At 38.4% G+C, this 27,565-nt stretch overlaps 3 protein-coding genes across 4 annotated transcripts; 1 reads left to right on the forward strand and 2 right to left on the reverse strand.

Moving 5' to 3' along the window:
• Nucleotides 1–941: 941 nt before the first annotated feature.
• Nucleotides 942–7,480, reverse strand: LOC146668480 (phospholipid phosphatase 3-like). The gene is made up of 7 exons (XM_085408685.1): nt 7,390–7,480; nt 7,057–7,225; nt 5,057–5,214; nt 4,664–4,950; nt 4,526–4,583; nt 1,833–2,009; nt 942–1,732 (listed from the first exon to the last, which is right to left on the reverse strand). The coding sequence occupies exons 1-7, from the start codon at nt 7,444–7,446 to the stop codon at nt 1,634–1,636; spliced, it is 1,005 nt and encodes a 334-aa protein (XP_085264811.1). The 5' UTR covers nt 7,447–7,480; the 3' UTR covers nt 942–1,633.
• An 11,094-nt stretch (nt 7,481–18,574) lies between these two features.
• LOC146668481 (uncharacterized) lies at nt 18,575–20,639 on the forward strand. Its single transcript, XM_085408686.1, has 3 exons — nt 18,575–19,044; nt 19,160–19,196; nt 19,529–20,639. Exons 1-3 carry the CDS (start codon nt 18,799–18,801, stop codon nt 19,903–19,905), a joined length of 660 nt encoding a protein of 219 aa, XP_085264812.1. The 5' UTR covers nt 18,575–18,798; the 3' UTR covers nt 19,906–20,639.
• Nucleotides 20,640–24,307: 3,668 nt separating this feature from the next.
• On the reverse strand, nt 24,308–27,162 carry tnfsf14b (TNF superfamily member 14b). Of its 2 annotated transcripts, none has more exons than XM_085408689.1 (6): nt 26,722–27,162; nt 26,186–26,403; nt 25,437–25,506; nt 25,157–25,204; nt 24,825–25,059; nt 24,308–24,694 (listed from the first exon to the last, which is right to left on the reverse strand). In XM_085408689.1, the coding sequence occupies exons 2-6, from the start codon at nt 26,381–26,383 to the stop codon at nt 24,505–24,507; spliced, it is 741 nt and encodes a 246-aa protein (XP_085264815.1). In that variant the 5' UTR covers nt 26,384–26,403; nt 26,722–27,162; the 3' UTR covers nt 24,308–24,504. The 2 variants fall into 2 exon arrangements, with proteins under 2 accessions (XP_085264815.1, XP_085264814.1); XM_085408688.1 differs by having other exon boundaries at nt 26,186–26,436.
• Nucleotides 27,163–27,565: the final 403 nt, after the last annotated feature.

Consider the following 27,565-nt stretch of genomic DNA (forward strand, 5'->3'; position numbering starts at 1 on the left):
ACATGCAAAGCAACAAATTCGAATGATAAGAGAGATTTCCCCAAAATAGACAGTAATGAGAATGAGCTCAAAGTCAATCCCGTTGCAAAATTTAAATGCTTTGGACACATCCATGCATTAATAATAGTGCAATGTCATTCTGTCAGGAACTATTTAGCGGCACAGTGATTGCTTTTAATTTTGATATTTTAAAGAAAAGTTGATAACACTTTTACATTTCCCTAAATAAGGTTTTGGATTCTCCAAAAGATGACGAATATAAGAAGAGAAGTGTGATGAAATGAATTCAATACTAAATGAACTGCAGTTGCATGGGTTCATCACAAAAACATATAGACAAAAAAAGCAGTCCATATAATAAATGTGAATGATGCTGTTTGCTTTCTTGTGCTATCTGCTTAAAGCTCCACTAATCAATATTTCTGGATTAGCCCCGAAACAGATCAAATGACACAGTGTAATGTAAAGTGTTGCTTGTTATGACAAAACAGCAGAGAATTATCGCCCACTTTCCAGCTCATTTGCACAGTGCTAATTGAACATCTTTGGCTCATTGTTTTGATTTTTACAGCTAATAACTCTACTGTTTTGATCCGGGTTCTCTTTAATCTTGTTTCAGTCGCAGCAGGCTGCTGTTTTAGGCAAGCTTTGATAAATCTACCCCGTGCCACCTGGCCAGCACCAAACAGCAAGAAGACAAAGTTAGTGACTTTCTGAAAAATTAGAAACTTACCCGTGGAGTCTGGGGAGACCAAATCAAAGCGAAAAGAGAAAAAATGTTGGAATTCTCAGGTGGACAGAGACGCTTTAGTCCAAATGAGAGATGACATGTTCTCTGTCTGCTTATGTAAACATGTGAAAGCTGTTTTACACGCTTGCAGTAGTGCCCCCAAGTGGTCAAACCCTTTAATTACATACATTACAATGAAATTTAAACAACTAAAAAAAAACTTTTATTTTTAATGATCTGTTATCTACAAGCATGCATAACTTCATAATGTCTGAGAACTAGTGGCATCCATCCTCTTCCATAAACAAAGATCCTGTTAGGAGTCCTCTCACTTACATAACACAGAGATGGACGGATGCATCCAATGAAAACACCCGATGCAAACCTTTTAAATGAATTGCTTTTTTGCTATTTGTGCTTTCCTTCAACAACATTCAGTGGGTGGATAAATAAGCTACACAAAATAATTAACTTTTGTATGAAATATTTTACATGCTACATACTAAGTCATTGTAGAGTGCTAATTATTAACACTATCATGGACATAAAAAAGTGCTTTTACAGTTTTTGAATTGTAAAAAAAACTATATATTTACAAGTGATATGTGGAGTGATAGTGATTCTGCGTTCAGTCTTGTTTGTAGTCTCATCTCACAGGTAAGTGTTACATGTGAAGCTAATGTCAGTTTCAAGGACAAAATGTTGACTGCTTGCTTTGACAGTATTTCATAAGGTCTGCTTTCCTTTTCTCCCCTCACTCTGTCAAAATACTGAGGTTTGTAGTTTGATTTCACAGGAAATGGTCTTGCATTCTTCAGATCTCTTGTCTGTCCAAATCAGTCTTCAGGCAGCAGGTGGATGCAGGTGGATGCAGGCAGATGCAGCAGTAAGTGGGAATGAGGTTTAGCAAACAGTATGGTGGGGTGACAGGGGGCTGTCAGGGGTCTCGGTCGGAGAGAGATCTGAACTGGAGCTTTTAAACATAGCCGAGATGTGGAAGGCCTGGGAGAAATATAAACACATGCCCAACTTGAGGATTAAGCAGACTTTGACATGTGGACACGCATTGATGCACAAAGACAAGCAGGCAAGTTATACTGACCACCCAGTAGGCAGTGAGAGCTCCCTGTATGTAGCCTGTTAATACATCAGACGGGTGGTGCCTGTAGTCTGAGATACGGGTCAGGCCTGTGTAGATTGCCAGCATAATCAAGAAAAACTGCAGCATGGGTCTCAGCAGCCGAGCTCCACGCCACGTCAGCCGTGCCTGCAGGTAAAACTATATTACAGAAACAAAAACAATATTAAATGCGCTGAGCAATACATTACAGATACAAGACGTTTACAAGTGAAGAGATAATTGTGGCTAAAGCTACGGATTACAGTGGGGAGGGGGAACAAAAGTTCTCTCTTTGTGTTGACGGTCAGGGAATTACAGCTTCCACCAGAAGGTAAGGGCTATGGTGGATGGTGATTGGATAAGTGGTTTCTGAGATGGGTTAAGATATGTTTTTGTTTTTTTGTGAGAGAGGTTTCATAAATGTGAGTGGTGTGGTAATGACAAATATATTTAATTTTGATACTACAAATGATTAAACATTGCATATGAAGGTTATAGGCGGTTATAGAATCTGAAGCATCTTTGAGAGTACTCAACACCTGTTTCTGGACTTATCAGTTATGGATAGTTAATTCAATTCAATTCAGTTTTATTTATATAGCTCCAGTCCACAATACCTCAAAGTGCTTTATATCGTACATAAAGGGTAAAGACCCTGCAATATTAGAAAGAAATCCCGAAATGGCAGAAACATGGCAAAAGACTATTCATAGATATTCATAAATATATATATTTATAATGTAAGCATTCATCAACTACTACCTTTGTATGCATTACTTTCTTGAGTCTTGGTGACCAAGTTCAACATTTTATCTATAATATTTTGCTAGCATTTGTGTTTGAACTCTTGATGAACAATTTAACTGTTAGCCATATTTTAGCTAAATAATGAGTAATAATTTTATTCATAAGATTAACTAGCTATTTAAAGTGTTTATCCGTTATGCTTAGGCAGCATTTGGTTTACTATTAGTTAACAGTGTCAACGAGCTAATGATGTACTTCTGTGTAGGTTTCCTCACCAGCTTTAATCATTTATGCATTCATCTTTTTCTCTACTGCTTAGTCTTACTTAAGTTTACTGTTCAGACTTGTATGGGTGCAGTTCTTTAATTTAATGGTTATTTCATTTTTTTGATTTAGTTGAGCTCTGTTAGCTGAAAACTTAGATACTAAAGAAATACCACCGGTGATACTTGTGCCCCTTCTTGGGAACATGGCTGGGAATTACTCTCTTAAGGCACTTTATAACCATTTTAACTTGACTTTTTATCCATCTCCCCTCTTTTTCACCAGTGCACTGTTAAAGCTTTCACGATAACTTTCAATACAACAGGAGGCAAATAATCTTGTTATTGTTTAATGGTAAATTAACAGTTAAGTGTTGTTTTATGGACACACGAGCAGCAAAAATTATTCTGAAATTATTCCTGATCTACTGTCACAGGTGTGTCACAGCCAACGCGCCACTCACATCATAAAACACCCGATATTGTGACGAGAGACTGTTGTGAGTCGGCTCTCATTGTCATCTAACAAAGTGGCTTCCACTTTTGGCACCCTAGTGTTCATTTGCTCAGAGAGATGCATGAAAATCACATTAAATTATCAACCCCCCACTCCCACCAAAAAAGGTACCATAGAAAGTCAAAAGAAGACAAAGTCAGGACAAAGAAAAGACTGAAAGTGCACAACTGTGCCTTCAGTTCCACTTATGAATTAGGCAGTGAGTTCCTAAGTTTAAAAAAGATTTTTTTAAAAAAAAATTATGAATAATAATTTCCCTCTTAAAATAAAGTGGTGCTAGTGACACTGTGAGAGAACAAAGTCGGGTAGCTAAAGATCCAGATGTGTGCTCCTGAAATAATAGATGTCGCAATGACCCCTCTGTGCTTTAGTCACTGAAAGCTGTGAAACACTGTTTTATATAACAGCAGCAACAGCAGTAAAAGTGATTCCTGTGCATCTGTTTCACTTTAAAGCGGGTAAACCCTCCTTAAAATGCTGTTGTAAGCTGAAAACTTTACAGTTTGTTGACTCAGACTTTGTCTAAGCCAGGTCCAAATCTTCCCACCAAAGGTTAATAGTGAAATACGCTCTCTTTGCATGTAATATAAATATGTAAAGTTCTATAGGACACTATAGAACATTTAAGATCAATCATGAACAATCATGTTATATTTTCTTTACGCTGAGCTTGTTAGCTGTAAAAATACTTGAATTTCTGCTGATGCACCATTTACGTCTGCATAAAAATGAGTACACATATTCACACACACACACACGCACACGCACACACACACACACACACACACACACACACACACACACACACACACACACACACACACACACACTCTTGTACAATAGAGCAGCACAGTGAGACGAGGTCACACTCCTCCCAAAGCAGAACAAAGCAGTCTCTGTTTGTGCCGTATCTCCCTCCATTCCCTCATCTCTTATTCTCTCGCTCTTTGATGCTAACTGGACTGGGGATGAGTCCCTGTTTCATTCATTCTCTCTCAGCATTTTACAGAGTGATGGTAATTGGAAATTGGAGAGACAGTCAATTTTCTTTGCCAGTATGAATGTGTGGTGTGTGGGAGAGAAAAAGAGAGAGAGATAGAGGAAGAGAAACATTTTTGAAAAAGTGACTAATAAATAGAGATACTCACAGCTAAGTAGAGCATTGTGAACATTGCAAAAGAAGCATGGCCCGAGAAAAAGGACTTCCTGAAAAAGTGGAGAAGTATTTAGAATTGCAAATTTCAATACGACATTAAAAGCACAAATTCATGAATGCAGACACACACCTGGCTTCCTCCTCTAACTGGTGGTCAGGCTGGCGACAAGTCACTATTTCAATGTAGGTCCCAGGTGTGCAGTTGAGTGATGCATAGGTAATGCCGCACACTGACAGGAAGTGCGGTCGCAGCCGTCCCACGCTGAGCTTGGCCATGTTGGTCAGTGATTGGCCAACACAACATCCAAACAGGAAGCACCCCAGCTCCTTGTACAGGCACGAAACGTATACGTTCCTCACAAAGGCCTTCGAGCTGACACCGTGGAAACGCACCCGATAACACTCGCCGAGGGCGATCTAGATTCAGATGCAACGTGAGAATCGCAAGATTACATGTTGTTGTACAATAAATGACAATGGGGTGACTGATACGACAGGAATGATGAAGATGATGAATACTCACAGTGAGGCCGGTGATGATGATGCCACCTGTGATGAGTAATTCATCTGGTATGGCTTCTCTGTGCAGGTAAGGATACGTGATGCTGGGATCCCCACAAATGAAGCCTCTTCTGTAAGGACTCAGTGCCTTTAGCTCACATGCAAATAAAGGGATGGAAGCTGAGTGGGAGGAAGAAAAGGGAGAAAAATAGAATTAGACCAAAATTAAGTATTTTAAATCCCCAGTTTCCCTCTGGGTGAAAGTATTCTTTGAAAGTGATACATGGGAGGAGAAAAGAGGAGTAAGTTCTCATCTCAGGTTAACCAAGAAGAGACATTGTTAATGATAGACAAAAATAATATAATCAAAACATAAATTTAAAGCTACATAGAAGACAGATGAATAGGGATTTTGAGAAAGGAAAAAAGTTTGGGAAAGTAAGACGGTTACAGAAAAAAGGAAATCCAACTTTTTCTTTGGAGAACAACCATTAGGAATGTCGGGGTCGTAACACTCCTCCACTGGGACCAAAGAAACTCAGAGAACAGCCGAAAGCTCCAGTTTCCTTACTGAATAAAAGCTGAATCCACTGAGAGTGGAAGAGCGGAGCAAGGCAGCGCTCAGTAAAAGACCCAGTTTGGCTGCGCATGTGTGTATTTGTGTCTAAGTGTATGCATTTCTGTTGATGAGGAGAGAAAGGGGGGGTTGTTTGTGACTCCAGTTGAGCTCTTCCCAACAAAACAAAGCGTAAAAGCGCCAATAGACCCGAGCCAGAACCAGCCTCACACTGTCTCTGTTTGTCTCTCATGTCCTCTCTCCTTCTCTGCCTCCTGTTTGCATGCCTGCACGCACACACAGAAAAGACAAGGGTGGGGAACAGACATCAAAACAGACAAAGAAAGAGAGAAACAGAGACTTCTCGCAGGGCCTCCACCCTTCTGCACAGATCCAATCTGTTTACAGGCTACTTCTCTGTCCAGCTTGCTCCAGTCAGCCAGCATTACATAACCCCTCTCCCACCACCAATACCACTATGAGCTAGGGTCAACAAGTAGAGTCGTGATCATGTATGTGTACACACACATGTGATAGTCATGGATCGTACATTATTTATTGAATTCCCCCTGGCCTGACTCTACCCTGAGAACTGTATGTTGTCATGGAAACTGCACAATTCCCTGGGCAATGCACAAACCAGCTGGCACAAAGAGCTGAAGAGCAGCAGAAAAAGAGGGGTGGCATGTAGATGAAAGGGGCGAAAACGAACTTTCTGTCTCTTTTACTTTTCTGGTTTCCTCCTTTTTTCACCTTTTTATATTTGCTGCTTTTTTTTTGAAGACTCTAAGATCATCACGTTTATAAGTACCCAAATACCCACTGATTTCTTGATGAAGGGATGAAAACAAAGTGGAACAGCACTTAATATGGGCGACGTGATCTTATTGAAAGCAATAACAAGTGCACGGGATTTTGTCGCTGATGAACAAATTCCTCAATGACTCGAGACTGTAGGAGAACATATGGATTTAAACAAACAACAAATGACTCGCTTTGATAATACCCATATTTCTTGAATTATTTGGAAGAATTTAACAGAATTGTGCAAAAACATCCACAAACCCTTTTCGAGACAACAGAATGTTATTAGCTGATTGAAGTCTATCAACTCACTGCTGAATCGACTGCAGATTTCAGCTATAAAAACATTCACGAGAAAACAAGTTTCTTACGTTGTAGCCTACAGTTAAAAAAATACAGAGACCCATTCAGCATATCGGTTAGTGTAGTTTGTACTAATGCACACTGGCACCAGTGTAGTTGTAATTAATGAAAAAAAAAACTGCACGGAAGTCCAGTAACACAATGAACACAGGGCTGTATCAGCTTATAACACAGGGTTAAATGTTGAAGTATGTTATGCTGCGGAATACATGGCCTTGTACAAGGCAATGCAGACCCCTCAATAAGCAATATAGTGTTATGTTAAACACTGACAAATCCAATTAGCTAGGCCTTCTTACCAAGAAAGAGGCAGAGCAGGTCTAAGCCGACCAGAAGTTTTCTTTTGGATAAAGCCGGTCCAGTTATCTCTATGAGTTTCTTCCCAGTGCCGTTCTCCATCCCCAGGCCGCTCTTGTTTTCCGTCAGTTTAAGCTGGAGGTCCGCGCTGGAGACGGGCACACCGGCGCTCTGCGGGGCAAACGTATCCAACATGACGATTAGCTGCGAATTGTAGGTCGGTTGTAGATCTTACTGGCATCAGAAACTTGGGAGCGCCCTTTGGCTACTCATGTGCAGATCTCCAGGGAAAGTGAAAGTTAATCCAAAAGTTCCCGGAGTATTTAATATGCTACCTGGAGCGCGTGGTGACGTGTTTCTTCGCTGTCAAAGTGGAGAAATGTTTTACTCATGTTGGTGTCAGTCTGCAGGGCTCGTTCAGACTCGCTGAAGTGCCTCCGTCAGCTTAAAGATATGCGTGGTTTGCGAAACTAGTTGATAAAATCTCTCACTCTCTCCCTCTCTCTTCCTGTCAGCTCATCGAACATTAGGGAAAACAGGGAGGGAAAAATCCGCAAGTCCTAATTAGAGGCAGCACATCAGATATGTGTCACGGTGTGACGGTGGTTATTGCATGGATGCAGTCTGGAAGATATTTCTCCATCACTACTACTGTATGACTTATCGCCTACAAAAATGCAGGTGATGGGGGATTGGGAAGAAATCACAAGTAGACTAAATAAAACTTCTTATCACTTTAAAAAAAACACTGAGATTCGAAGTATTTTAAGTAATTTAGCCCACATTTAAAAAAAAAAATACAAATATTTGCCATTGATCTGGACATATTTTACTTTTTGAGTCTGATTACTTTAGTACTTTTTAAATGTAATTTTTACATAGTTGTTTGAAAAACACATCGTGTTTTTTTTATCGTGGTTTATTGACCCCTTCAAATATATCATAAGTAAGAATAATCCTCAACTGAAATCTATAGGCGAATTCTACAAGATGGTGGTAGAAGTAACAAGTGGAGAAAAAGATGTTAACAGTATTTTGAGTTCATACAATCTTAACAAGACTGAATTTTCTTTTCTTTTCTTTTCTTTTCTTTTCTTTTCTTTTCTTTTCTTTTCTTTTCTTTTCTTTTCTTTTCTTTTCCAATACAGTTTAAACTCTCAGGCAAGCCTTCTTGAGCTCTTCTTTTGGATGCTGGTATACTCTTTTCTCTGTCAAGATGATCCCACTGCTTCAAGGATGTTGAGTTCCAGGTTATGAGGAGAGCAGTCCACGACTAACAGTGAGTCATCATATGTTTTTCTTTCCAGCTATGCTTTTCTAGAATTGGCATTATCTTTCTTCTATTGAGGGACACGAGTGCCCAAAAGAAATAAATTAACACATTATTAAATAAATGTGCAATTAATTATTTTGCATTTGTAATAAACAAACAGTTTATTAAATATTTAAATTAAATTTACTGATATTTAATTAATTGCTTGTTACAGATTTTTATTCATTAACAACACACTTAGTTAATTATTTCATGATGCATATATTTAATTAATTTTGGCCCTCCACGTTTTCCAGATCTCTTCCATACATATTGTGGATGATTTCAGCCATAAATTTCAAATTTGGATTAATAGCTCTATTTGACTCATTCACTGTGGTTTTTGTGAAATTTGGCATACCCTATTCTTTTCTTCCTGTTTCCTTTCCTTGAACGTAGCTTCTTGACATTCACCCTTCCACTGAGGTCAAATTTTTGAGGCTTCTATAGTGAACAGAATGGCTCAACTGAAGGGCCAGATGGAACTTTCAGTTCCCGTGTCAGGTCTTTGCTATGCTAATAATTTCCTTGTAACTAAAACCAATTCTGAAGTATGATCTCACTATCTCATCTACACATGGCATTTTGTAGAGGCTACAGCAGCCGTGACAGTTTGCCTTGAAACAGCTGTAATCTCCATATTTGGCCTTTTTTCCCCTCAAAATAGTATTTTGACTTTTTGCACTTATCCTCAAAAATGATCAATAATATATATTTTGTTCTTCTACAGTTGACAGGCTAACAAACCCTCCTGTGTCAGTGGCAGCTGAACTTCATTCGACCATGGCCTGCAATGACTCTGCCAAATTCTTCACTGAAAAAATCCAAAAAATTAGACAAGCAATTGGTACATCAACAGCAGATCCAGGATATGTACTGTGTCCACCAAAAAACTGTTTAAACACCATGAAACAGTTTCAACCTATTAACAGCAAAGACCTGGAGGACATCTTAGGTAAACTGAACTCCTCCTCCTGCTGTTTAGATGTCCTGCCAACAAGTTTTTTCAAAAAGGTCTCAAAGACTTTAGAGTCAGACCTGTTACAGATCGTCAACTTTTCTTTATTATCAGGTGTGTTTCCAGAATCACTAAAAACTGCTGTAATCAAACCTATACTGAAAAAGGACAATCTTGACAAGACACAAATGAACAACTACAGGCCGATCTCAAATCTCCCGTTTTTAAGTAAGATCATTGAAAAAGCAGTTTCTCAACAGCTCAGTTACTTCTTAAAACAGAATAATTGCTACGATGCCTTCCAGTCAGGTTTTAGACAGAACCACAGCACTGAAACCGCTCTGACCAAAGTGTTTAATGACATATGTCTGAATACAGACAGTGGAAAAATGTCAGTCCTAGTTTTACTGGATCTCAGTGCAGCATTTGATACAGTTGACCACAACATATTACTCAAACGACTGGAGAACTGGACAGGTCTTTCAGGAACTGTACTAAACTGGTTCAAAACATACGTAGAAAACAGGAAATACTTTGTATCAATAGGTAACTTCACATCTGAGCAGACAAGTATCACATGTGGAGTTCCCCAAGGTTCCATCTTGGGACCCCCTCTGTTTAACATCTACATGCTCCCACTGGCACAGATTATAAACAACAACAAAATAAACTATCACAGCTATGCAGATGACACACAAATATATATCACAATGTCACCAGGAGACCGAGGCCCTGTACAGGCTCTTGGTAAATGCATTGAAGAAATCAATGACTGGTTGTGCCACAATTTTCTCCAGCTAAACAAAAACAAAACTGAGGTAATAGTCTTTGGCGCCAAAGAAAAACGATTACAGGTCACCAGAGAACTTCAATCTATACATCTAAAAACCACAAACCAGGCGAGAAATTTGGGTGTAGTGATGGATGCAGACCTAAACTTAGAAAAACACATTAAGACAATAACAAAGTCAGCTTACTATCACCTCAAGAATATATCAAGGATAAAAGATCTGATGTCTCAACAGGACCTGGAAAAACTAGTCCATGCATTCATCTTTAGTAGGCTTGATTACTGTAACAGCATCTTTACAGGTCTACCTAAAAAATCAGTCAGACAACTACAGCTCATTCAGAACTCTGCTGCTCGAGTCCTCACTAAGACCAAAAAAGTGGACCACATCAGTCCAGCTCTGAGGTTCTTACACTGGCTGCCTGTCCGTCAGAGGATAGACTTTAAAGTTCTGATGCTGGCCTATAAAGCTCTGAATGGTTTAGGACCAAAATACATCAATGACCTCCTGACCCAGTATGAACCATCCAGATCCCTCAGGTCATCTGGATCCGGTCTTTTATCAGTTCCCAGAGTCAGAACCAGACACGGAGAAGCTGCATTCAGCTTTTATGCTCCTTATATCTGGAACAAACTCCCAGAAAGCCTCAGATCAGCTGAAACACTCAGTTTATTTAAATCCAGGTTGAAGACTCACCTGTTCTCAGCTGCATTTGAATAAAGCACCAAATCCACACTTTAAGCTTAAATTTCAAAACTTACATTTAACTACTGATTTTATCTACTGTTCTGATTTTATCTGTTTTGATTTTATATACTGTTTTGTTTGTTTGTTTGTTTGTTTGTTTGTTTGTTTGTTTGTTTGTTAATTAGTTAGTTAGGTTATTTGCTTGTTTTAATCAATTTTAAATCATGCTTTTTATTTGTTCTTGTTTCTAATGTCTCTGTAAAGCACTTTGAATCACCTTGTTGTTGAATTGTGCTATACAAATAAACTTGCCTTGCCTTCTTAATATGTCCCTAATACTATCCTAATAACTACCCTAATAACACCCTAATTCAATACCCTGTTGTACACAACAATATTAAGTTTATATTTTATACTGTGGGCCTGTGTTAAGCGGCTAAAGAAACAAAACAAAAAGCATTCCTTTAAAAATGGTCAGGTTTGTGCCTGAACTATAAATGAGTGAAAAAGTAACCAATGTCCAAAGAAAAACTTAGAAAGACCTTCAGAAAGTTTGGAGAACGATGACTGAAAACCAATTTAAAACATTACAAGTAAGTACTTTATAAAGATGTGGTTCTTGTGTCAGTGACAAATAATAGTAAAGTTCAGCTTTTGGAAAATACCCACAGTGGTTTGATGCCAATGTGTGAAAGAACTGTGGTAACTGGAACATGCAGTTCCATGCAACGTGAAACTACAGAGCCAGCAACCAGTTATTTTAGCTTAAAAGCTAGGCATGAAGACTGGAAACAGCTGATAACGTCTATACTGGATACAGTCTATATGACAAAAGGGAGCACAGTCTATCTACCAGCAATGCTATATACTGGGAGAAATTGACCCAAGCTGGTGTGCTGTCACACTCACGGGAAGAACCACAAACAATGTAAGTGACCCAAACACAGTGATTGGAACATGGGCAAGAAGTGGGTTATATTATTATTGTGGGCAGAAAACCCTTTTGGTCCATGTTCCTCTGGGAAGTGAAGGGACATGTGCTATGGTGCGGCTGGGAGCTCCACTCATACTCATTGGAAACCAGGTAAAAGCCATTCCACAACGCACCACACGTACTTTAACAGCCAAACGTAAAAGACACATTTTGGCAAAAAAGAGGGACCCAGGGTACCCATGCGTACGACCCCAGACTGAACTCTCCTACCTGGATTGACTCCATAGGGGTGCCCAGGGGAGTTCTAAAACCATGCATGAGGACTCAGGTATCGACAACCCGCTGGAGAGCTGGATGTCATCCGTGTTTGGCCAATGGAAGGGTTTGGCTATGTCGGTTATGCTTTTAATTGCTACATTTTTAGGGATACTGGTCACCTGTGGTTTTTGTCTCATTCCGTGTGCCAGAGCATTGTTGGTAAAGGTAATAACAAGGGCTGTGGACCCCGGAGCGGTTGTTCCGATGTCCATAATGCCACTGATTTCTTTCAAAATGTCAAAAGAGGGAATGTGGAGATACAGAAATTATTTTACTGCTAGAATATAACCTGCATTATTAACATTGGATTAATAATATATCCTACAGCCTTGATATTGCATTAAAGATGTTTATTAAAGCTATGGCCATCACCTTAACCTTTTTATTACAGGTGCAGCTATGATTATTTTACACACATTGCATGTTTGTGCTCATTTAGTGTTGATGCTCAGTCTATTAAAGAAGGTTTTAAGCTTTGTGGAGCGTTATGTCTTCACAATCTATTGTGTAGGTGACTTGGAGCATAGAAGGATAGACAGCAAACACGCTTACAACACACATATAATCCAGAAGCCTGCCAGGCCAAAGGCCCGAAATTCATTTAGCTTCTAACTGCATTTCAGTTTACTTAGTAACAGATGACAGAAGACCAGTTAAGAAAAGGACAAGTACTCAGAGACCATCTAGACTTGAAATGTATTGCCATGTATGAAAGATGTTATAGAAAAAAGAACTTCTGTGTCTGTTTTTAGCCATCTAAGATGTACCTTTTACTGTAATCGATGTATTTGATCTGTAATCGACGCAAGAAGGGGCGTTAACCCTGATGTTATATAACTATTGCCAAATGTATTTTTAGCAGGAGATGGTGTGCTGATGTGATGCTGTATACTTCTCCTCCTGCGTGTGTTTTAATAAACTCATTGTTTGATTGCACTCTCCTGGGCCTCCGTTGGTTTGTTTCATTTCTCAACATTTTCGAACTCGTGACATTTTGTTCATTTATGCCTTTGTTTTTGTGTAGCAAAATCAGTAGCACCACTTTCCTAAAAGTAAGCAAACCAACGTGTACACTGAAAAATATCAGCACAACAAAAAGTGACCCTATTTACAATGACAGAAACAAAAAGTCCCAGTTGTATGTTTTCTTTTAGAAACTTTGTGGTGGTTGACTCCTGAACGAACCAAGGAGGGGAATAACCAAAAAGGCACCAAAGATATGTTTTAAAAAAAAAACAATTTTTGCCTCGTCTTACAAGAGACGAGTACAATTAAAGACTTTACATTTTGCTGTACCCTTTTCCAGTTTTCATACACTTTAAATGTACTTATAAATTTACATTTTTTAGATGACCTGGTGCGATAAGCTTGATTTTTTAATATGTTGCATTTATTTTCATTACGTGGGACATGGAAAACAAAAGCTTGCTCACAAGGAAATAAAACACAACAACTTTACGAGTCGTTTTATCCTCACAAGTAGTGTTACAATGTATAAAAAATATTCTTTTCTTTTTTAAATTAAGAGTAAATTAAGAAATTGGTGATTAACTTATTTTGTTAAGTGAAACTGCAGCACAACATTCAAGATAAACAGTTGTCAGCAGTAGGTGGCAGCAAAACCCCTATCAGTGGATGCTCTACTCTAGCAATTATCCTGGGGTTTAGCCATTTTTGTTTTTGTTTTCATACATGGAGGAAGATAGAAAGATAGCATGATCCTGACTGTGAAGTGAAAACACAGAGAGCTACTTCCCTGTGAGAAAACCCAGCACATCATAACGTTTGTTTGTTTTTTTGGTCAATTAGGTGAAGTGGGGCCACATGTAATCCTGACCACAGAAAATCCAGGACGAAATGTGCGTGGGTGTGTATTTGTGCAAGGTTGTACGTTTAGCAGTTGTTTACTTTATCTGAGGCATTTAACAGTGACATAGTTCCTCTTTTACCTTCCTCCGACATTTCGTCACTTTCCGTAAGGAAGCTCGAACGTCATTTTGTAAAATGATTTTATTCTCATACATTACAAGGCCTCTATGCAACTTCCTCTTAACAAAGGTCTCTGAAATCTTTTAAAACAACACGCAAGGTGAACAGATGTAGATCATAAATTCAGATAAACTAAATACCACACACACACACACACACACAGATGCTGTTCGTTTTTAACAAGCTCAATCTTTTTCAAAACAGCTGGGAAACTCTTGAGGAATTTGTCTGTGCTGCCTTATTTTTAATAGTTTGCTTATTTGTATATTTGTGGTTAGTTTCATTGAGGAACAGAAGACATGGGTTTGCCCTGGTGGAGCATATGACCTTCTACAAATGCTCGTAATGCTAAATTTCTTATTTTCTCTGTTTCAGACTGACTTCCTCATCTCAGTCACCCACACAGCAAGAATCCCCACATTTTTCCCATTACCGTGTCATGCTTCTCAGTTGTCATTCCTCATGATATTTTAATTAAGTACTTTTTTGTTTTTGTCTTCCCCAAAGTTTAAGGTTAGATAGCGTCACAAAGGCCATGACATTATCTAATGTTACTAAACAAAAAGCAATGGAAGATGTAAAACTTACCTGTGTATTATAATGTAAAAAACATTGTTATTGGGCTTTGCATGAATGCAGCAATAAAGGTTTTTGGACATCACTTAAACTTTCGAAAAAATCCCCCAAAAACTCAACAGAGAAGAAACTAAGAAAAACTTTGAGACAGTTCAGCTGAAAATCTAATTTGAGAGAAACTGAGCTGAAAGTTTTGGCAGAACTAACCTGTAGTCAGTCAATGTAAATAGTGACAGTGGCCCTCCTGTCAGGTCTGTACTGGAATGGTTCAACCCTGTGAGGTGAAAGTGCCTACTCTAACCCTGAGCCTACATTTTGGAGAATTAATAGCCCGCAGATACAGTTTATCTACAAAATATAGCAGATAAACTGTGGCTTTCAGAACATCCTTACTTCTATCTGGCATACATTTAACAAGATGATTGACACAATAGCATCACACAGCTGCTTCAGATTTGTCCGCCGCACATCCATCACGCAAATCTTTTAATCTAGTGTGGAAGCAATTACAGTGAACTTACTATCATATTGGAATATTCACTTTGAGATGACCTGAGCTTTGAGACATGGCCCTTCACCCTGCTGGAAGGAGCAATCACAAGATGGGTAAAGTGTGATCATGAGGGAAGACATATGGTCAGCAACAATACTCAGGTGGAATTTAAGCAATTCTTAGTAGTTATTAAAGAGCCCAAAGTGTGCCAGTAAGCAATCCCCTGCACAACCAACAACACCACCAGCCCAAATTTGTGATGCAAAGGAAGCTCGATCCAAGTTTTTATGGTGCTTTCAGCAAATTTTGACCATACCACCCAAATGTTGCAACTGACATCGTGGGTCATCAGACCTAGCAATAGTTTTCCAGTCTTCAGTCGCCCCACTTTTTTGAGCGTTTACAAACTGATTAATAATAAGTGGATGTTTGAGCTGCTATCATATGTATACATATCGTTAGCTTCATAGCATAAGTGCCTAAGTCATTGACTTAGTCAAATGACTTAGGCAATTATGCTATGAAGCTAACGATATATGGAATGAACAGCTCAATTGTAGGTATGCAAATTTATTGAGCAAATCACAGTGAGTTTTGTACAGTGCATACAAAATATGTAAAAGAAAAATTGGGAGTTGAAAATTTGTAATCACTATAGACTCAATATAAACTATTGAGTTCCATGCTCTGTTTTAAACTTGTCTGTAGCCAACAAAATATCTTGTAAATCAGGGCCCTATTAGGAGACATAAAAGTAGAAGTATTGGAACTTAAAAATCATTCAAATAAATAAAAAGTGGCAATATTTCTCTACCACAAGTTGTTCACTAGTTTTCTACTTAACAGCACTAAAAGGCTAAGCAATGATGTCAGAGATGAAGAAACAAACACAGGAACTAAACATGACGCACAGGCACGTAAATGTGTTTTATTGTATTCAAAATAAGTTTGTAAGTACACGACAGCAGAGCAATAATGTTTTTAAATGTTATTCTTACTAACCCATAACCTCTTTTGAATTCACGTGATCTAAAAAGTACAAAATACAGCACAAACATTACCCTCTGTGTGAACAATACACCATCTTTTTGGTTTCTATGATAAAGCTATATATATATTTAAATATTTTTTTGTATACATTAGTGCCAGAATTTGCACTGTGTTTGTTATCTAAGTGGTAGCCACTTCCTTTTACCCATGACTTCTTGTTCAGGAACAGCCACAAACATTCCCTTAACATGATCCAAAAATAGTATTAGAGTGCCATTACCATAAATCCCAATATACACTATGCTGACTCTACAGATCATCACCTGATGCTAGAGGAAGAGTCTTCACTAGTTATTCACCATCAATTACACAATAGACTGTAATGCCTGTGATCAGTCCAGTTAGTTCTTTTACAGTAACCCCCCCCCCCGCATGTATTCATATCTGCATTTAATTATTACTAGTTTTTTTTACAAGTTTTTTTAAAATGTGTAAGTCACTTTTACACCGGTGATAATAAATAAATAGAAACATAAACAAATGGCTGTCCATGTGTTTTTATTACTGGTTTATTGCTACCTTGACTTCCCTGTCTTGCAGCTTTTTTTATGCTGCACTATCCAGCAGAAAATTTCACTGTAAACTATCAAATAGTTGTTGATATATTTTAGTCTGGACCAACATCTAACTTCAGCATGACTATTTATATGAATGCGAATAAAGTGTTTATGTAGTATAGAGATAGCAAAAAGCCCTTTCTCAAATGTGTGTGGATAGCGATGTCGGCGTAGACTCTATTGCAAGAGGATCAGTGAAATGAGCACTCGTGAGGTAAGGAAAGGACAAAAAAGTAATTAATTGATAAGTTTATATTTAACATCTCATTGTAAATGTCACGTCTGTGCAGAAAGCAGCACAAGCATGTTCTGTTTGTTTCAACTTGAAATGTCAGTCACAAGTTATTAGCTGCTTCTATAGCTAATAACTGCCTTTTGTGTTAATGGTTAGTTTTTATAACAACTGCATAAACTGGAAGACAGACATGTCAAACATGTTGAAAAACTGAAGCATCCTGTAAGTAAGTTAATGCATATGTAAACATCACATTTTGAATTCAGAAAGCCAGATAGCCATGCCACTCTGATAGAATTCATGGTTTTGCGGCATGTACCTCGTTTGGGTTTCTAAACGTTCTTTGATGGTGAAGCAAGTGGTGACTGTGATGGTGAAACTGATATGCTAATGAATAGAAGACCAAGCTATTACATGGCATGTAAAATATTTAGAAAGACAATGAAATAAAATAATAATAATAGAATAAAGATAATAATATTGGCCAGTTATATTTTGACTTTGTGTAAGACAGAAGTTCCTTTCTTAAATAAAAGCATTACTTTTTTTTTTTTTTGAGAAAATCACTCTCACTATGTAATCCTTTTAGTGTCACTCTTCAACTCTTCGTGCCTTTCCCCTCTCTTATACAGATATGGTGGGGAATTCCCATACTTCTATTATCAAAGCATTGAACTGTACCTGTTAAGACTAAAGTTTGACTAGCTGAAAAGGGAAAATAGTTTTTGCAGTATTAATAGATTCCACCATCCAGCTCCTCTTAATAGCTGAACCTCTTGCGGTCTTTCTCTTTCTTGGGCTCCCTCTCTCTCCCTCTCTCTCTCACTCACTCACACACACACACACACACACACACACACACACACACACACACACACACACACACACACACACACACACACACACACACAACAAAGGGATATCCCTAGCTTTTTTTTTTTGTTTTTCAAGCTAAAGTCAGTCTCATTTCACATGCCTCTGGTGAAACTGCTTGTAGTTGCTCCTAGCAGATAAAACTCTCTCGCTCTCTCGCTTTCTCAAACGCAAGAAGGGATATTCCTGGTTATTTTTTGTGCAACCAGTCACACTGTCATTTGACATGCTCCTGGTAAAACTGCTCCTAGTACTCTCTTCCCCCTCTCTCGTGCTCTCTCTTTCGCTCTCTCTCTCTCTCTCTCTCTCTCTCTCTCTCTTTATTATTATACATACAAATGCCCTACACTGTCCAATCACCCACAAACCCCAAACACACACCGACATAAAAAAAATGAAAGAAAAAAAAAACTCCCATAAGGCCTAAGACAGCCGCGTCCATATTCGCTTTTTTCATGCGATCATTATCTCCATTGTGCCACTTTTGCCAGTCCTGCTTTGTTCAAAGTGAAAAGGTTAGCTATGTTTGACTGTTTCGGAATGTAGTGCAGTTGAAGGTATCGTCTCTTCTGTCCCTTTCGTTTTCCACCGCACTTCTCTAGGGTGCACTTGCGCAATAGCGAAGAGCGCTGCGGAAAATCTGCGCGTCTATTTTCTCACCTCCTGTAAGACCAGGGAAGGAGGGGGTGTGAATGTGTGGGGACGGTAGGGAAACCCATGACTTCCGCGTTTTTCCTCCCTGTCTGAAAGTGACTTCACGTACATAAATAGCTATGGGTGCTTACAGTTGAAACATTTAAACCAAGACACGCAGTGGACTCGGCGGACGAGCGGACTATCTTTTGGTCGTCAACCAACCAAAGCCGGACCTATAAAACTTTAAAGCTCGCTCAAACCTTTTATTCTGAGAAGATAAAAGCTGCTCAGTGTGAACTTTTTGACCGAAGCTCAAGCGACCCTACTGCGGATTGATGGGACAGCAAGCCAAAGACGTGGACGTTGAAGCGCTTCAGGAAAGAAGCCCTCAGCGTGGAAGGTGCCTGGACAATTTTTTAGTCATGTCCATCAGCTTTCTTTTTGTGGCAACCACAGCTCTTGCAGTCGGAGGAGCGATGGTTGTGATGGAACTGCGGTCGGACATGAAGTCCTTGAGTTCGCCCTCATCAGTTGGGACGCCGCAGAAGCAGACGGGAGACGCATCTTCCCCAGCATATAAGGTAATTAATTATTATCATTTTGTTCAGAAAGTTTGTATAACCTTTTACTTTATATCGTTTCTTTTCTTACATTTATCCATTTTGATTCACAAATTCTTTACTGTTTTGCCAACAGATGGAGAAATTTTCCTATTTACAAGCCGCCAACTCAAGTAAGTCTTTTACTGATTTTCCAAATATATAAAGCCATGTAACATAAAGTCTTTTGAATCTACAGAAAAAACGGAAGTTATAACATTTTTTTTGCAAAAGATTTAGAGTAGGCAGAAAATAATGACCTCGTGGTTTAACGTTATTGTTAGTCTTTTACTGTTTGCTGTTTATATGAAAAGTGTACATTTAAGTTTTTGAGAAAAATAAAAACCCTATTTTGCATTACAACAAATGGGGTTACAAGTCTTAGCAAATCTATAAGTGTAACCGCCAAATCTGATTATCTTGTGTAAACAAAAACTAAAATAAATGTAATTGTCTCCTCTTGCAGAGTTGGAAAACTCCACCATGCAATGGAAATCCATCTCATATGGTAAACGGACAACTGTAGGAAGCAACTTTGTCTTCGACCCAGAGCGGCATTCACTGACGCCAGTACAAGATGGAGCCTACTTCATGTATGTTGAGCTAAATTTCACCTGCACTTCCATATGCAACGCGGGTGTTCTCACGGTGAAAGTAGGTGATGAACTTACCTGCAAAGTGGAGCTTCCAGCAGGTATACTACCTGTGAGCAGGAAATGCTGGACTGTTGCTCAACTAAAAAACCAGGGAATGCTCACTCAGATGACAGTACAGAAAGGCCTAGAAGACTGGAAACTGGAGCTGCAAAGCTCAGGATTTGGAATTTTCCTCATAGACCCATAGATGCACATGCTGGAGTGCTACTGCTGTTATCTAGAAGTAAATGGACCCGAGACATGTGGGTTGTAACGAGTAAGAACAGAAGTCTGTTTTTTCATAAACCCACATAGTTGAAAACGGACAGGCTTGGGTGCTGTTTTTCACAGCTATGACGAGCTTCCTTGCAAAGGTTCTAGGAGAAAGAACCTTATGAGACTCAAGAAAAGCTGCATTTGTGATAATGCAAAGAGAATATGGAAAGACTAGAAACTTGCCTCATTGTATGTAATTATGTAAAAATGTTTCTCTGTATATTTATTTGGTGATATGGAATTATTTATGTAATTATGTTGCTTTTATTTATAACTTTTATTTATAGCAATGTTTATATTTTGTATAGGATTTTTTTTAAATGTACAGTAGATGTCACTACACTGATATTGATGTGCAATATACAGATTTCAAGTTGTCATTAGGCCTCTGCAACCACAATAAAAAAAAACCTTTCAGGGATGCATTTAGTTCTTCTGTTGTTAATCTGTTCTTGGAAGCAATGAGTAACCAAGTGATGAGTGAGATTGTGCACTTATGCAGAAAAAAAGTCAGAGTTAATCAAAACATATCCAGAATTTCTAAAACATTCAGTTTATTTGTTTATTAATTACAATTAAGTGTAAAGACTCAACCTAAGAAATTGTTTTGCTTTTAAAAGATGTCTAAGTCCTGTGGACGAACCCATTGTTGAATGTATTTCTCTGTAATCCATATTAAAAACATGGATGTGGTGACATGAAGTAATTTTTGGTGTTAAATAAGAAAATGTGAAAGCGACTGTGACAAATTTTACCTCAATGTTACACACCTCATTCCGGGAACTGGATGCACATCACATCCTGTTTATTTACCATGATGTGTGGTGAAGAAAAAAAAACCTATAAGCCACCAAACAAACACCTCCCGTATATACGTGAGATGGAGATGTCAAGTGAAACAAAATTTCATCTGGTGCTGTCATAATGAATGAGGATTTTCATGGTTCCAACAAATGCTCAAAGCAAAAAGCAGGCTTTAGTACATGTACATATAAAAAGATGGTTTTGGTCTAAAAGTAAGTACTGAATGTAACGAACTAAAACAAAGTAAGTTTAATCATATCCTTACTTTTAAAGATGAATGTACACTTTCTGCATATGACAAAAACACATGCACTATCAGTGCATGTGTTTTTGTGCATATGCAGGTACAGTGTTTTTCTTTTTTTTTTCTTTTTTTGCTTATATGGACTCACTTTTCTAAACTAGTGATTTTCAAAACTGAAAGAAACATAAAAATAAAGAAATTTCAAGTTCAATCAGTTGTTTATTTTTACAGGTACACATTTGGTGTGATGCATTGTTTTTGGGACCAGTGGTTACGAGTGAACCTACAGCTCCCGTTATCTTTATTGAAGTTGTTTACAGCTGGTTTAGCCCGCAAGTTTGTTGTTTTTGTTCATTCCTCTAAACGATTCAGTGGCGCACACAGCTGTACATAGCTGTACCTTAAAAATTAGGCAGATACATTTATAACTTTATTGACTTTTTATTTAACATTTAGCAATTTTCTGCCAGCCTTCCAAACATGGACAAGACTTGTTTGGTGCTGTTACACTGCTGTAATGTATATAGCTAAGTTAAAAAAATCTTGGTTCACTTATGGCACATCTGCAGTAGTGTCTTTGGACACGAGAAGTCACCACCTACCAGCATTGCACCCTTAATAGGTGACTAGGTAGTGGCAGGTGTTCCACCTTTGGTACAGCTTCCTGCAACCAGTCAAAAACCCTGGTGAACCTGATTGGCCAACTCTTTGACTCCTGCTTTGTCTTTCATGGACTACAAGCGGGCAAATGCGGCGTTGCAAACTTTCTGTTAAGAAACCTCCTCGTAATGTGTTTCTACAAACTGTAAAGCTTAGGGCAAAAGGCCATAAAGTTGTTTAATCTCTCTTTCTTGTATAACAATTACTGTTTTTTGGGAGTTTCCATCTTTGGTGAGTTCTGCTATATGCACCCACATATACTTAGTGTGCTAGCAGCTGAGAAATCTTTGGTATGATAAACTTGGTTTGTAATACATGTCCCAGGTTGTTGTGGTAGTTTTATAGTTTTCTTCTCTTATTTTTACTCTAGAACAAATGTCTTTACTTCTAATAAATTTTTATTTGTTTATCTTTGAGCAAAATCTGAAAACAAAAGGGAAAAAGTTGCTGCGTAGTTTACCTTTTTTGACTTCATGTTGTTTCCTCAGTGATTTTCCTTATTTCATAGTGCAGTCAAATAGTCAATAGTCTGTCAAATAAACTTCAGTTCTATCTAAATTCAGATCAAGTTAGATAGGACAGTAGCATTGTAAATAAAAGACAGATTTTGAAAAGTAAACCACTTCTCTGCAGCTTTCTTAGCCAACTATAACCGTCACCGCACATAGAAACTCGTGAAAAGTTTGCACGCTGAATAGTTTATAGCAGCTCTGTTGCAGCACATCAAATTGCCCTTATACCTTTATGATTAAGTGCTGGTTTCCCCACACATATGCAACAGTGCAATTTCATATGCTTTGTCAGTCAGTCCTTGTGCCACAACACCCACACACATCTCAAAGCATGGCAGCTCCTGCCAAAGAAAACACATACCAACATGTACCTGCAAGCTGAAAGAGAAAGTGACCTTTTTTCACCTTAAAAATTAACAAAAAAACCCCAAATTTACAGTAAATTCCAAACAACGGAACTGACAATATTTTTGGCAACAAACATGGATAATAAATCTGATTTTGCTGACTTAAAAGTACTCTATCAAAATTATTTTCAAACATTTGACCTGTTAACATATGCATTAAACAAGATTAGCTGTAAGATTACATACAGTTGATGCATGATGGCAACGTACCCTTGACTTGCTTACAAGAGACAAGTCTGAAATGGAGCTGTAAAAGTGCTTTCGCTGAGGTGAAGATTCACAAAACACTAGTCAAGCTTCTTTCTTTCTTCATTTTAAACCTTGCATTGTGTATGGCTGCAGCTGCTTTTCAGGACTCATGTGTGTCAGTGTCCCTGTTTGCACATCTCTGGCTCTTACCACCAGATCTGTGAATGTGCAGCCCTTGAAACGTATTGCATTGTGAATGTGCATGTGAATTTGCATGTGCATGAAACACAAGACTTTTACTATATGTGGAATTACTTATTCCCTTTTCAGTGGACATTTATCACGTCAAACAGATCGTTACTACTGAAGCATTAAGGTGCAAGCAGCCTTTTATCGATGCATCCTGTTACTGTTGAGGAGGAATGCATCAGATTTTATGACCTGAATACATGCTGTGTTTGAAAGCTCATGATGTTCACAAGAAAATTTGTCAGGTTAGTAGAATGAAGCAAAATGTGCCACGCTTGCTTCTGAAATGTAGTTGAAGTTGAAGAAATGTAGTGAAAACAGAGACTTGAAATAGTATATAAAACATGGGTGTAAAACCCAAGAAAACTATGTAAAATAAAGCACTAACATAAATAGACAATGGACACATTGCACCGCTGCAAGTAATAAACCTCAGCAACATGATATGTTTGTACAACCATTGCTTTTGAGCTCAAGTTTGCAAAGACTATCTTGGTTTGAGCCTGTTCCTCTCTGCACAGATGCTTATCTGTGTATTGTGGCAGGAAATGACCCAAATATTTCAAAGGTATCTGAGGTCAGTCTTTCCACTTACTTATGTCTCTGTCTTAGTGGTGATTTAGTTACCTGTCTCTGCACCTGTCTTTACTAGTCCATGTGCTTTAGTTTTATTCTCACTCCACATCACACACTTTCATTTTTCTGTCTTTCCACTCTACTGCCATGGAAGAAGCCATTTTTGGCTAATGAACCCTCATTGACTATCTATATGGTTTACTTCTTTCCACTTGAAACTGCTTCAGTGATGTGAAACTTTCCCCTAAAGTGTGAAAGTAGCTGAGTCAGGAACACTAGACCCAGCATCTCGATACCCCCCCCCCCCCCCCCCCACTCCACTCCCTCCCCCATTTTCTCCTCACTGCATCCTTACTCAACCACATCCTGCACTTCACACACACATATAGTGCCTTGCAGACATTGGTGTTTGTTGCATCTCTCAATATGCAGCTATGTAATGTGGGTTGTCTGTGGTTCATCACAGTGTGTTTAAGGTATCCAAGCTGTTTCCAAATGATTTTATGAGTGTTCACACAGTTTTATATGTGAACAAGAAAAAAATCTGCCGCATCTCATTCTTTCACTTATGAGATACCTTCTTATTCGTTGTTCTTGTTGTGTGTCATAATCAGGATATCATACTGCTTTGCAATTTGTTTGATGAAAAAAACATTATTTATTTTAAACAAGAAACCACATTGCAAAAATAGCATTATATAACCTGAATATCAGATACTTTTTTATAAAACAACAAAATGTTATTTCTTCATTGGTGATCCAAATACATACACCGGGTACAACATATATTATCTATTTTGTGCATATATTATACATAGAAATCATCCAAACAGATGGTGTAAAATTAACATTGAGTAAATAGAATAAGATAAACTGGCACACACGTGTCTCTAGGGATATACCATAAAGGCCCCCATAAAGTTAAGAGTAGACCCTCCATGAATCTTCATTATATTCTTCAGTGTCACATAAATTTCATCTCCAACTTGCAGCTGGAAAATCCCAGCCAGGTAACTGTTCCACAAATCTTCTGAAGCCTCTGGAAGCTTCAAATGAGGTTTTGAGGTTGAGCAATGAATACTAGAAGAAAAATATGATAGGTGTCACATTTAAATCAACTCAGCACAAACATAAAAATTACAGACAGGCAACTCACAAATAAGCACACCAGTAACGACAGGAGAGAGGAAAGAAAGGAAAGAAAGAGTACCTTTTTGATTGCATAAGTTCTATAGGCTTATCATAGGCTTTGGTCTCCTTCATGACTTTGTGCTGGCTAAGTGAACACTCTTCTGCTGCATTCATAATCACTTTGGAGTAGATATAGTAGTAGCCCTCCTTTTCTACTGTCAGTCGGCCTTCTTTATACGTCATGTTTTGGGTGACTGCGTCACCCTCTTTTGTCCATTGCACTACATCGTTTGTCCCCATAGGATTATTGGAGCCTTGGATAAAGAGAGAGAAAGCAGTTGCTTGGACCATAATTTATCTGAAGAGCTCATATGCAGTGTTCATGTTTGAGTGATGAGGGGAGCCTCTTACCCAGCAGGTGAGCAAAGGGTCTCCTCTCATCTCTGCTCATCTTCCTACCTGTTCAAGAAAGCAAGGGCAGATCAACTAATTGATCAACCAGTGTAAAAAAACATTTTTAAATATACACATAAAATTCTTAAGATGAAGTTGTGGGGAAAAACAATACAAAATTTCAACGTGTTAGCAGTCTAATGGTCTAAATTATATGATGATTTAATTGTTCTGGCTTCCCTTCACAGACAGTCTTCTATGCAGATCATGAATTATCAATGAATCTCAATCTCAATACCTCCCACCAGACTTTCTGGCTTGGGGTTTGTCCGGTTCTTAAGGTCAGGCTCATGGTTAGAAGAAGAAGCCTACAGGGAAGGAAAGATAAATACAACACAACAAATACTGAGTGAAAATCTTTGTGTGTTTGTCAAAATGTAGGAACCTCATGCAATAAGGGAAGGTGTCCTTTAGAGATGTATGGAAAAACACATGCACACTAAATGTAAATTCTGCAAATACATTATATATATATATGTATATATACAAGTAATGTTTTACACATTAGATTATTTTTGTATGAAACCACATACTCCAATATTTTTTTCAATAGTAACCTAAATGTAACAATAATATTTTCAATAAAACCTGAGATCTTAGGTTTGATTTTTAAGTGCAGTTCATATTATATACAAACAGAGGGCATAACACGTGAGAGGCAGGTGAATAATAAACAGCATTATGAAACTGTCTTTAAAAAAAGTGAAGTTAATGTTGCAGCTTTGTGCTTGAGATACAAATAAAGGGAAGTACAACTAGAGAAAGAGTCCAGTTGAAAAACGTGTCACTATCGACCTATAGCTTAAAGAGCAAACGAGGACCCACACCGAAACGCATTTAGCCCTGCAATGACATGTCTCAATATGACGTAGGGGCAAGCAGGGAAATTCTAAAGAGAAGGAATTTCCAGTCAGTCCAAGCACTGACACTTCTCTCTTCTCTCTTACAGCACACATGTACGCAATCACACACAGACCTCATGCTCACCTCTGTCCTTTGGTAAAGTTTGTAGATTAAAAATCCCTCGACGATTATTCCCAACATGGCCAGTCCCACCAGCAAGAGAAGAAACTTTTGGAGCTGACTCCCCCACCTTGGTTTCCTTTCAGGGGGCATTTTAATGTAGCTGGCCTGACTGTCCACCACAAACACCTGGGGGCAGGCACCTGCGCCGCCCTCTGACATCCCACCAGATCAGAGACAACCTAAGATGTTAAGGGTAAAGGTCAAAGGAGATACTGAAGGAAAAAAAGTTGTACAGTAGAGTGTAAAGAAATGGGGGGAAAAGGAAGATCGGACAGGAAATATTTAAAAAAAGAATGTGTGACAAAGCAACAATCTACACATAAACAAATCAGTTATTTTACGGTCTATTTAGGTTAAGTAGCCATGATGCAAGCAGTTTCTGAAAACAATGTGATTTCTTCATATCCCGACTACTTGAACAGCACAGTGAAAGACAGCTTGTCAATCAAATGAAAGAATAATAAAAACAAAACTCTTGTAAGGGAAAGGGAAATTACCTTGGATTTAAATGTTCCTCCACCGCTCAGCCAACCATCCAGTGTAGTCTCTACACAGTCCTCTGAAGCTCGTTTGGGATATTTAATAGCAAATGTATTCTTAACGCATTTCAAAAATATAGACCTAACAACATTCTCTGAACTACGCTACTGACTCATTTATTAAATTTTTTTCCCTCTCTAGATATTTTCTCTCGGAGCAGATATTGGCACTCAGTCCAACCTCTAGTGTCCGCTTGCCTGCTGTCAACTATCGCAAATATTGCTTTTCAGCTCATATAAGGAGGAAATGAAGATGACACGGGGAAGGAGCAAAGACACAGAGACAAAGAGTGAGAGAGTGAGTAGTGTGCGTGTGTGTGGGGCACTCCCTACAACTGCTGAATATAGTTATCATCACAGCTGACACTTCCTTTTCTTACTCTTTAGTTTCTGCCTCACTGTTCTTGATGTTTTATTGAACAGTCGATGTTGGTTTTAAGTTGTTTAGATTTTTTTTTATCAGTTTCTAAGAAAGTCGCTTCATCTAGCTATGCACATTTATAGCATTTCTAATACTAAGCAAGTACGCAGTGTGATGTTAAACTAAGTACAGCAAAACCAGATGAGCTGGGGTGGCAAGTTGTAACACACATCCGCACTCTTGACCACTACCCAGCCCTCCCACCACAGTGTTGCACTATCACCCACATTGTAAGTGATAATCTTGCATTAAACCCCCCCTTTCACACATAAAATTTCTTTCTGTATTCTAGGTGTCTCAGGTGGATTAAGCAACTTGCTTTTATTTTCATTTTGAGGAACTTGCGGTGTTTCTTTCTCTTTTCTTTTTTTTTCCAACAAG

The sequence above is a fragment of the Rhamphochromis longiceps genome, linkage group LG6, assembly GCF_057381845.1.
Source record: "Rhamphochromis longiceps isolate RC_006_pf linkage group LG6, R_longiceps_female_GT1.1, whole genome shotgun sequence".
NCBI classification, from domain to species: Eukaryota; Metazoa; Chordata; class Actinopteri; order Cichliformes; family Cichlidae; genus Rhamphochromis; species Rhamphochromis longiceps.